General features: G+C 29.0%; 1 protein-coding gene across 1 annotated transcript; it reads right to left on the bottom strand.

Annotated features, from left to right (window-relative positions):
• Positions 1-472: 472 nt before the first annotated feature.
• On the bottom strand, positions 473-2,779 carry LOC111905496 (eukaryotic initiation factor 4A-15). The gene is made up of 5 exons (XM_023901180.2): positions 2,630-2,779; positions 2,001-2,070; positions 1,799-1,905; positions 1,292-1,722; positions 473-1,199 (listed from the first exon to the last, which is right to left on the bottom strand). Exons 2-5 carry the CDS (start codon positions 2,066-2,068, stop codon positions 564-566), a joined length of 1,242 nt encoding a protein of 413 aa, XP_023756948.1. The 5' UTR covers positions 2,069-2,070; positions 2,630-2,779; the 3' UTR covers positions 473-563.
• Between the last annotated feature and the right edge of the window lie 11,069 nt (positions 2,780-13,848).

The raw sequence follows: 13,848 nt of genomic DNA, 5'->3' as shown, positions 1-13,848 counted from the left end.
ATGAAATATAATTGCGATGAATGATGAATCTTTCTTGTTGAGGTTAGTATGGTCAATTAGTACCATCATGCACTTGAATGAATGCATAAATGCTACCAATGAAATATAACTGCGATGAATCTTTCTTGTTGAATGGATTTTTATTTTGTGTTGACTTTTGTACATATATCAAGTCATGGTTGTAGAGTAACATAGACATGGGTTGACCAAATTGCCATAAAAAATAGCTCTCTCTCTCTCTCTCTCTCTTCTAATGTACTTTCTCGATCAAATTGCCATAAAAAAATCATAGACAAATTCTTAAGCATCGTGAGAGTTTTGCAATGTTACTTGGTTAAATATTAGTAGTGACTGTTTCTAGTATATGCAACTCTCTATCTTCTTTGGTAGATAACTAATCGATTTTCATTTAGATGTCTAATATAGGTTTTATGTGTGTTTTAATTGACACTATTAAGCTAAAAGCTAAAAGTAACATGAACCAAAACTCCCTAATAACTTCAAAAGAACACCAATTAGAATCCAAAAAGAAAGCAAGGCTATACATACACCTTGTCAGAAATTCAAATCAAATCAGCAACATTTGAAGGCAACTCCTCAACAACCACATTATAAAACTTCTGAACATCCGATAACATCTTGGCATCATCCAATGTCACAAAATTAATCGCAACACCTTTTCTTCCAAATCTCCCACTTCTTCCAATCCTATGAAGGTAGTTTTCAGGTTGGGTAGGAAGGTCATAATTGATAACAAGTGAAACCTGTTGGACATCAATACCCCTGGCCAAAAGGTCTGTAGTGATTAAGACACGTGAGGATCCAGACCGAAACTCCCGCATGATTATGTCACGCGTGTTCTGGTCCATGTCACCGTGTGTAGCTGACACTGTGTGGTCCCGGCTTCTCATTTTGTCAGTCAACCAGTCAACCTTCCGGCGAGTGTTCACAAAGATGACACTTTGAGTGATTGCCAGGGTTTCATAAAGATCACAGAGTGTTTCGAGTTTCCAATCTTCCTTTTCAACATTCACATAGAATTGTTTGATTCCTTCTAGGGTTAACTCATCTCTTTTCACAAGAATCCTCACTGGTTTGTTCATGAACTTTCTTGTGATCTCAAGTGCCTCTGGTGGCATTGTTGCAGAGAACACCCCAACTTGAACCTTTGGTGGAAGCAGCTGGAAGATGTCGTAAATCTAAAAAGAAACAAACCCGTTATTCAGATGATAATTAAGAATCAGATAAAGTAATCAAGATTTGATTTTTAGTAAAGAATTAGAAATCAAACCTGATCTTTGAAACCCCTTGAGAGCATTTCATCAGCTTCATCAAGAACAAACATCTTAATGTAGTCAGACCTTAAAGACTGTCTACGCAGCATGTCAAACACACGTCCAGGTGTCCCCACAACAACGTGGACCCCAGCTGAGAGAATCCTCTGGTCCTCGCGTACAATGGTCCCACCTACACACGCATGGACTTTGACACCAAGGTAATCCCCAAGGGCACGCATGACTTTTTCAATCTGTTGTGCTAGTTCACGTGTAGGTGCCAAAACCAAGGCTTGACACTCCACCATATTGTAGTCAAGTTGTTGAAGGATACCAGAGCAAAAAGTTGCTGTTTTTCCTGTTCCAGATTGAGCTTGTTGAATTACATCTAGGCCCTTGGTGAAGGGGACAATTCCCCTTTGTTGAATTGCAGATGGTTTCTCAAAACCTACATAGAAGATTATTATTATCTCCATTGTTCAAACAAATTGTGAAAGTAAACAAGGATGAAAAGTCAAACTTACCATATGCATAGATGCCTCTTAAAAGGTTTTCTTGCAAACCCATAGCATCAAAACTATCATAAACCTCATCATATGATGTGAAAAAGTCAAGTCCATCAGATGAAAGCCTGTATAATAAATAAATTATTAGCATATGAAAGATTAACCTTGCTAATTTCTCATATTCAATTAGCAGTTGGATTATAGGAGGAGGGACACTTACAGCTCGTTCATCTTTGAATCAAATTGACCCACATCAAAATGAGATCCTTCATGAACCATAGTCGCCATGACTGCAATAATAACAGCGATAATCACTCTTAAGCAAAAGAAACAATATTAAACACAAATCTCCTTTTTCCCCAAAATACATCTTCTCAGATAACGAAAGGCAGATAAAAATAGTTAGCACCAAATTATACATTAACTCTAATTTTTCCTGTTTCTTCACAAAATTCTACACTAAACCTAGTAAAATTTGTTTGAAGCGAGTTGCATGAACTCACACGTCACGTAAAACTCTCTCATTACATTCTCCGACTAACATAACAATTTTCTCTGGTAGTTTGAAAAGCAAACATCTAACGCTCGGATTATCATACCAGCTTCCCACACTTCAATTTTCTTTGGTAATTATCTCAATCTAAATCTAGAACAATGGTATCATAAATTCCTGTAACATAACCTCAATCTCCTCCAGAATAGGCTTGCAACTAATATACGAACTCGAAAAAAGGAACAAGCTTCTATCGCTCGTTAAACTAAACCAAGAGCATCATTCACATGCAGATATATAGATTGATATATGTAAAAGCAGATTGAATAATAAAAAGCCGAATGAAATCAAGTTACCTTGTGAAATTGACGAAACTGATCGGAAGATTTGAGTAAACGATTGTGTATGGAAGGTTTTAGGGTTTATCAAAGCCCTAAAGAAAGTGAGTGTTTTGTTTTCTTTGTGGAATAAAGAAAATAAATGTTTACCAATTTATAGAAGAGACGGGTTGTATCAATAAGGAAACTTTTATTATTTCATTTTACATGAGTTTACCATTTTACCCTTGGTTAGTTGGTTATATTGTTTCGGAGAGGGGTTGTATGAATAAGGAAACTTTTGCTATTTTAATTTACTTGATTTTACCTATTTACCCTTGGTTTTATTGTTTTGGAGAGGGATTGAGGTATCCTATGATGTTTCAATCTCAGTGTAACAATTCGACTGGAGTATTATAGTTTATAGTATTATATTTATCCAATTCAACAAGAATTTTTCCTTATGTAGGAAGTATTTGATACAAATTATTTGTTTATTTGAATTCAAGTAATCAATTTAACATATACATCTCATCAAAAAGAAAGGGTTATATGAAAAAAATTCAAAATCTATTAATTGAGAATATTCATAAATCTTTTCGTTTTTAACAATTCTGTAATGAAATAATATAAGCACTGGGATCAATTAATCACGACAACTTTATTAGATTATTAGATATTAGACTAGTATTATCGTTATTATATTTATCTTGTATATCAAGTTTTCTTGTGCATCAAGTTTAGCCAAGAAGACTTTGTTTATCAACAAGTTTCTGGCATTATCTAATACAGACAATTTCTGGCAAATTTAAGAATTTGTGTCATTGTCTGTCTTAGTAGATGGTCTACTAAGTCATGAAAATACAAATACAGGTTGTTTAATTTGATTTTATAAATAGATTTTTTAAAGTTCGGATACAAATAATATTTAAATAAAATCATTTTATTTATTTATCCTCAAATAAAAATAGTACCTATATATTAGAATATTGGATTTCTTTTATGAAAAAGGTAAAAATTTTAGATATTTTTTCATTTATGATTGTTGAAGATGGTTGTTGAAACAACCCAAAAGTTATTTAATTCCGGAGATGGTCATTGAATCTATCTAAAAGTCATGTAAATGTTTTAGACCGATCCAAAGATATAGTGGGCTCATGAGGTAAAGAAAAAATGGGTCTCTAAAGTTTAAAATAAACAAACCGTTATAAAATTCACTATTAATATTAAAAAACAAAAATATAGCCATAACATTATAAAAACAACTAAATGAAAAATAGTTTTCCTAGCATTTTTAGATAATTTTATTTTTTTCTTTATATATATAACATATATTCTAAGAATTTTAGGTCTCTTAAAAACATTGACCCTATACAACTGCCCGTGTTGCTCACCGTCTAGACCGGGCTTGTGTTTCATATAAATATAAATAAAAGTTAATACATCTAATAATTGCATAGAATGTGTTTAGACTCTCAATGTATATGTTTGATGTTGAATCTGTTAAGACTGTTCCATTAAAATTGAATCAAATATGGTTCTTATATTTATTTCTTAATTTTGATTATTCCATGTTATGTAAAAAATAGCTATTGAATTCCCAATTTTTAATCAAGGAACGATATCTATTTTTTAATGAGAATCAATTTTTTCTTATATTATTTTGTAATGTGGAATATTTTCCTTATGGGATCAATACATTTTTATGTTATTTAGTACTATATACAATAGTTTTATGTTTTAATTAAAAAATATACTAAAATAAATATCTTAATCATTCAGTCAATAAGTAACAAACATTCTTATGCTATTCAATATGATTCATAATAACAATGTTATAAGTAAACAACTAAAATAAATATTAAAGAAAACTTTATATCAAATGAAATACTAAACAAAATCTTTAATATTTTAATCATTCAATCGATAAGTAATAAATATTTTAGTATAATTCATTGTCATTGTGACAATGTTATAAATAAATAAATAAAATGCAAACAATAATAAAAAATGATCCGGATATAGATGAAGGTGAAAGTTTTATATATTTTAAAATGACAAAGATAATTAAATAATGACTAAGATATATATGAAGGTGAAGTTTTTCTATATTTAAACAAAAGAAATGTTTACAATCTAAAACCAAAAAAAAAACAACATATATCACCAAATTGAAAAACAAAAGTGACAAAACATCAGAAAAAACAAAGCAAAAAAAAACCTATGTCAACCCTACGATCTTTCATCCACTCGTCAAATAAAGTTATCAATTAAAGACCAAATAAGCTTAGTATGAAGTGTGAGTGACTTGCAAAATAATTTTATCATAGATGTGCTTGAAGATACCATGTAACAACGAATAATCTCCAATATGTGCATGTGCTCATCATAAGCTTGTATGTTATTTCTAACAAAGCTACTGAAGCATTTCTTCGTTTGAGATCATGTGTGATGTCTTTATTAATGGAAAAATAACTTCTTTGTTTGATAAGAACCGAAAGAATATATGAGATGATATGAAGAAAATGATTATACATTAAGGATAAACAACTTGTTTATATAGTAACCAATTAGGTAAAGTCTATTATTGTCATATATTGAAATAAAAGTGAAAGAGACAAATTCACTTTCAAATGAAATTTTTACATATATAATTATAACATGAGGTTACAATTAACTGGTTAATTGATTTGCAACCAGTTTCCCCATAAAAAATGAGTGATTGCAATAGATATGTATTGAGAACCAATTTCCCTATAAAAGTCAGATAGTTGCATTACATGGATGTTGAGAAGTTTCCACATTACATATTCGTATTCCATGCATTGATGGTCCGTACTTGCAGTTCTTTACTATTTATAGTGAAACCAACGAATGAACAATATTGTCTTTATCTTAAATAACTCTTAGTTTTATTAACACTTATAATAGAAATTATAAAAATAAATATGTGTAAACAACACACAAAGTACCAATATTCATTACATAGTATAAGAAACTAGATACAGTTAAGGCTACTTGCAAACATCATTCATCCAAGTGTACCTAAACTATATAAAAACTTAAAACGTATTTATGCACGTAACATACAATTTGTATTACATAAACAAAGGTTCTTTTAATAACTGTGGTCAACAAAGTCAAATACCATGATAGAGATGATCATTATTAAATATTCTTATAGTTGCAGTGCAAAATAAATGTTAAATACTTTGCTTTTGATCACCAGTATTTGGATTGTGGTCAACATAGTCAAATACCATTATATTTGAGTAAATGTTCAAAAGACATAATGAAGCCGAAAGGGTCAATTTGATAATGTTAGATGATTCATAAGGAAAGACTTATTGAAGAAGATAAAGGTTAATGAGATATTGATTGATAATTCACAAAAGGAAAAACTAGCTTGAGAGAATAAATTTTATGAAATGAGATCTCATGATATGACCAAAAGAAAATTGTACAAGCATTTGTTAGATTCAATGTAAATTATTCTATGTTCGAGGGTAGATCTAAAACCTTGTTCTTTGAGGTAATTTCCAAGGTATCTCTCCAGTGTTGTCTGTAAAATGAGGATATGTAAAAATCCTTTAACATCCCCCATTAGTTTGATCTTATCTTCAGAATCTTTTATGGTGTTATTGAAAGTATCTTCAATATTTTTCCCTTCCGACGACTTAATGTACACATGATGCCTCCACAATGAAGAAGAGCATTGATTGTGATGTTTCATTTGGACTAAAACCCAAAAATCAAAACTAATAAACTAAAGAGATGGATAAACTGAATAACATACGTTAACACCTCATCAGGGTCGGCTATACATTATGAAAAACTAAGCAAGGGCTTAGGGCCCCCAATTTCAAAGTTTATTCTGTTATATATATGTATATATACGTATTTTTGGGGATATAAAGACAAGTTGAAGCTTGGCTTGGTGGTAAAAGTATTGGTTTATAAAACTAAAGGTCTCAAGTTCAAAACCCTTTGCTTACTTAAAGTCCCCCAATTTTTTGGTTGACTTAATTAGTTGAGCCGCCCATGCACCTCATTTATACACACCCAAAAGGTTGCTTACAATGCAACTGAAAGATCAAAAGCTGACATTACAGATCTAAACAATTCACCCTTAAGATCTTCCTAAAGGATGAGGCCATAACAAAGATTTGTTGATTGATGACGTGCCTGAGTAGGGCGCCCCGGTGAAAGGCTCGCGCCCGCCAGGGACACTCCAGGCGTCAAGACAAAGGATACGGTCAAGCGATAAGGCAAAGGATCAGAACATTACCGCCGGAGCCAATGGCAGTACTCTGACAGATACAGGCGCACAATCCTCCAATCAGCACATCTGACCTTGTACCCTAAAAGCGATCTTGTCTCGTACGGACGAGCAGGGTTGCTAAGTATAAAAGGACGCACTCGGGTGCCCTAAAGGTAAGCACTCTTCACCAAGCTATTCTTACCAAAAACACCTCAAACTTCATCTAACTTGACCGTCGGAATGTTCTTCCGGGAGCCTCCTCCCGGGAAGCGGCTGATGGCGATTTTCTCTTGTGAACTTGCAGATACCTTCTAGCGCCATACCAAAGATCGAGCCAGAACAGTGAAGCAAGATTACATCATTAATATATATATATATATATATATATATATATATATATATATATATATATATATATATATATATATATATATATATATATATATGTTAGAGAAGATTTTGTTATGGGTGAAGAATGGTATAATAGAATAGTCTATTTATAATATTCATTTTTAATTAAATTGATTGCAAATGGAATAATAATGTGTGAGACTCGATGTTATATTAATGATGGTAGGTGATTTGATTGTTCATATAGCTTTGTAGTGTAAACAATTGGATTATAATGAAGGGAAGTGATTTATCATTATTTGTTTTATATAGGATATAGATTGTGTGAGCTCACATTATAGACCTAAACACAGTTAAGGATTATATTACTTTGGTGGCAAGGTTTTAACAGTTAATCATTTATGTAACATCCCCCTCTGGCACGTATCACAATATTGTCCGCTTTGGGCCACTCGGCACAAGGACTTCCCAGGGGGTCACCCATCCTGGTACTACTCCCGCCCGAGCACGCTTAACTGTAGAGTTCTTATGGGATCTGCTGCCCTCACGGCTTTAAAACGCGTTGTGTTAGGGAAGGTATCCACACCCTTTATAAGGAATGCTTAGTTCTCCTTCCCAGCCGACGTGGGATCAGATCTAACCCACTCAAAGTGGGTTAGATCTGATCCCACATCGGCTTTGAAGGAGAACGAAACATCTCCTTATAAGGGGTGTGGATACCTTCCTTGTCACAATGTGTTTTAAAGCCGTGAGGGCAGTAGATCCCATAAGAACTCTACAGTTAAGCGTGCTCGGGCGGGAGTAGTACCAGGATGGGTGACCCCCTGGGAAGTCCTCGTGCCGAGTGGCCCAAAGCGGACAATATTGTGATACGTGCCAGAGGGGGATGTTACAATTTATATGCACTAAAAACCCAAAAGATGGGAAATGAGTCTCTTTGTGTCATGATTATTTACAAATATATGTTTTCTTTTTAAATATAACAATAACATTGTTGTTAAATTTGATATAATAATTTTTATACTAAATTCATACAATATATTGATTATTTTGAATTATATGATAATATATACATCTATTATAACTTCATAATCTCAATCGTTTGAATGACTTCTACCCGTGAGTTACACATGGATAAAATTGAATATAATATATGGTTTAATGTTGTTTATAGTTGTTATTATTAATTAATTTTTTTAATTTTATTTGTGTAATGTTTTAATTTCTATCATTATAATTATTTAAAACATCAAACATTGTTTTTTGATTTTAAAGGTAACAATATAATCATTTTTATAGAGTTATTTTTAACTATTGTTATTGTAAATTATTTTAAGCTACTTATTTGGAAACTTTAACGATTAGAAAAATTCATTTAGGAAATATTTTAGTTAAATTGAGATTGCAATTTAGTTTTTTTGAATTTATCACTATAATTTATAAATTTTAACTATTTACAAAATATTATTTGGTTTTTTTAGTGGAACTGAAATTTATATTTAAGTTGACATTATAATGCACAGAAACACCTATATAGTTGAAGTATATACAAATATATATATTTTTTTAAAATATAACAATAACGCTGTTGTTAAATTTGATATAATAATTCGTATACTAAATTGATATAATATATAGATTATTTTGAATTATATGATAATATACACATCTATTATAGCTATATAATCTCAATCTTTTGAATGATTTCTACCCGCGACTTACACATGAATAAAATTAAGTATAATTTATGGTTTAATATTATTTATAGTTGTTATTATTGTTACCTAATTTTTTAAAATTTATTTGCTTAATGTTTTAATTACTATCATTATAATTATTTAAAATATCAAACATTATTTTTTGATTTTAAAGGTAACAATATAATCATTTATATAGAGTTCTTTTTAACTATTGTTATTGTAATTTATTTTAAGCTACTTATTTGAAAATTTTTAACAATTATAAAAATATAATTACAAAATATTTTAGTTAATTTGAGATTACAATTTAGTTTTTACATTTATCACTATAATTTATTAATTTTAATTTACAAAATTATTTAGTTTTTTTAAGTGGAACTGAAATTTATATTTAAGTTGATATTTATATTTATGCTCACAGTTTAAGTATTTTGTCCAAATTATTCAAAATTTATAGCTTTAAATTGATAATGGTTTAAATTTAACATCATATTAAATATAATAAATTAAGTATAATATGCTAAAAGTAAAGACATAACTTTATAAGTAAAAACAAAAATATTATTTTAAAATTGAAATTTAGTTTATTTAACTTTATTAACCAACTTATAATCATTATTAGAAAGACACAACAATTTATCACTTTTAACTATTTAGAAAATATTATTTGGGTTGTTTAAGTTAAACTAAAAGGTATATTTAAGTTGACCATGTAATGTTATATTTAAATTATTAATTTAAGTATTTATACAAATTGTTCCAAAATTGTATCTTTAAAATGATAATGGTTTACATCCAACAATATTTTAAAAGTAATAAATTAAGTATAATATGTTATAAGTTAAAAAACATAACTTTATTAGTAGAAGTAAATATATTATTTTAATATTGAAATTTAGTTTATATATGATTACATTTTAGGTTTGATATTTATTTAACCTAATTAACCAAATTATAATTATTATTAGAAAAAATTGAAAAGTCATGGAAGTTTCAAATGAATGTGGTGAAAAGAAAAATAGATACGAGTTTCAAATGAATGTGGTGCAAGGAAAAATGTTTCCTTTATAAGTATACTAGGCGAATGCCCGCGCGTTGCGCAGAAACTCATATATAGTTGACGACTTTACAAATATATGTTTCTTTTAAATATAACAATAACGTTGTTGAATTTGATATAATAATCCCTATACTAAAATGATATAATATATTGATTATTTTGAATTATATGATAATATATACCTCTATTATAAGTGCATAATGTCAATCGTTTAAATGATTTCTACCCGCAAGTTACACATGAATAAAATTAAATATAATATATGGTTTAATGTTATTTATAGTTGTGTTATTTTTAAATAAATTATTAAAATTTATTTGATTAATGTTTTAATTTCTATCATTATAATTATTTAATACATGAAACATTGTTTTTTTTTATTTTAAAGGTAACAATATTATCATTTATATAGAGTTATTATTAAATATTGTTATTGTAAGTTATTTTAAGCTACTTATTTGAAAACTTTTATCGATTATAAAAATATATTTAGGAAATACTTTAGTTAAATTGAGATTGTAATTTAGTTTTTGCATCTATCACTACAATTTATCACTTTTAAGTATTTACAAAGTATTCTTTGGTTTTTTAAGTGTAACTGAAATTTATATTTAAGTTAACACTGTAATGATATATTTAAATTAACAGTTTAAGTATTTTTTCCAAACTGTTCAGAAGTTGTAGCTTTAAACTAATAATTGTTAACAACAACAACATTTTAAATTTAATAAATTAAGTATCATATATTAAAATTTACAGACATAACTTTCTAAGTAAAAGTAAAGATATTATTTTAAAATTGAAATTTAGTTTACTTATGATTAAACTTTAGGTTTGATACTTATTTAACCTTATTAACCAACTTATAATCATTATTAGAAAGAAGCTACAATCTATCACTTTTAACTATTTACAAAATATTTTTTGTGTTGTTTAAGTTAAACTAAAACTTATATTTAAGTTGACCCAATAATGTTATATTTAAATTAATAATTTAAGTATTTTATATAAGTTGTTCCATAATTGTATTTTTATAACGATAATGGTTTACATCCAACAACATATTACAACCAACTAATTAAGAATAATATTTTAAAAGTTAAAAAACATAACTTTATAAGTAAAAGTAAATATATTATTTTAATATGTAAATTTAGTTTATATATGACTATACTTTAAGTTTGATATTTCTTTAATATTATTAATCAATTTATAATTATTATTAGAAAGAAATTGAAAAGTCATGGAAGTTTCAAATGAATGTGGTGAAAGAAAAATGATGGGAGTTTCAAATGAATGTGGTGAAAGAAAAAATGCATCATTTATAAGTATATAAAGATAATGATAATGATGATAATGATATAATGGTGATAAGTTCCTTTATTTGAATATAAGTAATCTATTATTAACCCAAAATCAATAAATATATTTGCATCTTATATCAACCAAAAAGTCGAAAACATCTTTCCATCCTTTTTCAAACTAGTATTCATATATCATCTGGTTTCTTCTTGTTGGTCCTAAAACACGATTCAACCAAGCAATAATAATAACACAATCAAATTCTTTGAAACTAAAACCTTATTATTAAGAATTTGTGTTGTAGAATACAAGAGATATTCAAATAACGACCTTTGATTAAGAAAACACTCTTAATCGAGAATTTTCGCAAAGAAAGTTATTGAATATATATAACCAAAGACCTATAAACCCTAGCTTAACAAACAAGCTAGGTATATTCAAATAGTGAATCCCTAAAGATCATGGAGTCTTTAGTTATATGGAAACTCTATCTTCATATGATCCTTATCACAAATAATGGATCTGTCTTTCAGCACAAGAGTTCTTCATGTTGTCGGATATTTAAACATATATAATGAGGTTGTCAACGTCAACACTTTCTGAAACCATCAGTTGTTGGGTTTTTAATCAAAAACTAGTTTCAAAAACATAATATATATAGGCAACGGAAGACTTGATCATTTGAATAACATAAAACAAGTTTATAACCCCCCCCCCCCCCAGGATCTTCTTGCAAAGTTTGGAAAGAAAAACAAGCACCAAAGAAGAAGATGGAGAAAATTACAACTTGTGTAGTTCTTTGGATCCTCTTGGGAGGCTTGGAAGTTGATGGAGAATGATGAACTAATATCAACTTGATGTAGAATGCTAGTTCTTTTGTATAAAACTCTTAAGACACTTAAGCTTTATGTTATCAAAATAAGAACATTAAGAGAGCGTCAAGAAGCAAGTAATCTCCATGTGTTCTTAACAAAACTAGAGAGAGTGAGATGAAGAGAACGAATTTTGAATTTTGCATGAGTTAAGACAAGAGAATGAAAGCCTCACTTTATATAGAAAGTCTTTGGTCCATAAGTTATTAACACTTTAAGAACCCATGCCCCTAAAGCCTATGTGTTCCTTATGTTTCAAGCCATGCATTTCTTTCGAATGAATTAATTAAAAGACCATCACTCGTTATTTTAATTGTATTGCCCATGCTTGTATTTTTAGAGGAGTGTTCATTTCATTAAACAAATGAAGAACTCAAACTCTCTTTTGTCTAGCCATATTTCAAAATTATAAAGGTAAAAGAAGACAAAATCCTTTATATTTTATTAACCAAGTTTATAAAATATAAACTTTAACTTTTTGGTAAAAGACAAAAGAATTTATCTAGTCCAAAATATTATGCATGACGTATTAATTCATACCATATGAATTACATGATGTTACTTGCTAATGAAATTATTATTTCCTAGAAATAAATAATTTTCAATTTAATTATAAGCGTTTATTGAATATTTATTAAAATCATTTCTAATAAATAATCAATTATATCAAGTTGTTGTTAGTGTGACCCTTTAGTATAATATGTTAATTAGAAATATCACTTTAATACGATTCTTGAGCATACTAGATCTTTCATCAGTGGCATTGGCAGCAACAATGGCATCGACAAATTTGACTGACTCAACAATTTCCCCATATTTAATGATGTCAACACTATTCTATACTAAAGAAAGAACTCTTTAAAATATTTACAAAAGTACACATAATACAAAATACACACTTATACAAGAAATCCTTCAGTTATAATATACCTTGCACATGTTGCATACTCTTCACCTTCACTTAAGATCTCATGCTTGACATGAACAAACTTAGGATTGTCTCTCAACTCTCTTTTCTTCTCTTTTTCATTTTTACATAAAACAAACTATGAAACCCTCTAGCAATTTCACACCCATACACAATTCTCTTGGCTTGAACAAATGAGTAGTAAGAGTTCTTGGAAAATATAAATTTATCATAAGGAACATAACCCCATTCCTATCTTTGTTGAAGATTCCAAACTCAGGAGAGTCAACTGACTTGTAACATTCAAGAACTATACCCATAAGTAACCTATTGTTGATATCTAAAGATCCATATGGAAGTAGTACATCCAACGACTCGTTAATTACATCTTGAGCTTGTCTTATTTTCCTTGAAATTCTTGAAGAAGCTTTTTTAGGAACAACTTATACCAAATTCAACTTTTGCATCTTTTAATCTTCTTTGTCAATGCTAATTCTTAGCTCTTAATATAGTAGTTCTCCCTATTCACCTTTGTAAGAAGAAGTAATATATGGTATTTCTCCCTATTCATTGTATCCATATTTCACCAAGTCAAAAACTAGCAGTTGCTCTAGAAAGGCATATGTACCCCTAGCTCGAGTTAGATGTACAATCAAGATTCTACAACCTTTATTGTAACGTTGATTTTCGCATTTCCAATAGAACTCAATACAAACCGTCGTTTATAAAAATTCTATGCTGAGATAAATTAATCTTCATAAACATGTAAGAAACGTTAATACGATTTTCGTACATATATAGAACA

This window comes from Lactuca sativa, chromosome 7 (assembly GCF_002870075.4).
Source record: "Lactuca sativa cultivar Salinas chromosome 7, Lsat_Salinas_v11, whole genome shotgun sequence".
Lineage (NCBI taxonomy): Eukaryota > Viridiplantae > Streptophyta > Magnoliopsida > Asterales > Asteraceae > Lactuca > Lactuca sativa.
Note: the sequence above shows the minus strand (reverse complement) of the source record. Positions and strands in the feature narration are given on the sequence as shown.

Excerpts from the sequence above, each read along its gene's own strand:
- LOC111905496 (XM_023901180.2), bottom strand. The coding sequence starts at position 2,068 with ATGGCGACTATGGTTCATGAAGGATCTCATTTTGATGTGGGTCAATTT. Across the intron at positions 1,906-2,000 it reads GATTCAAAGATGAACGAGCT|GCTTTCATCTGATGGACTTG; the intron begins GTAAGTGTCCCT and ends TTTATTATACAG. Across the intron at positions 1,200-1,291 it reads CAAGGGGTTTCAAAGATCAG|ATTTACGACATCTTCCAGCT; the intron begins GTTTGATTTCTA and ends GTTTCTTTTTAG.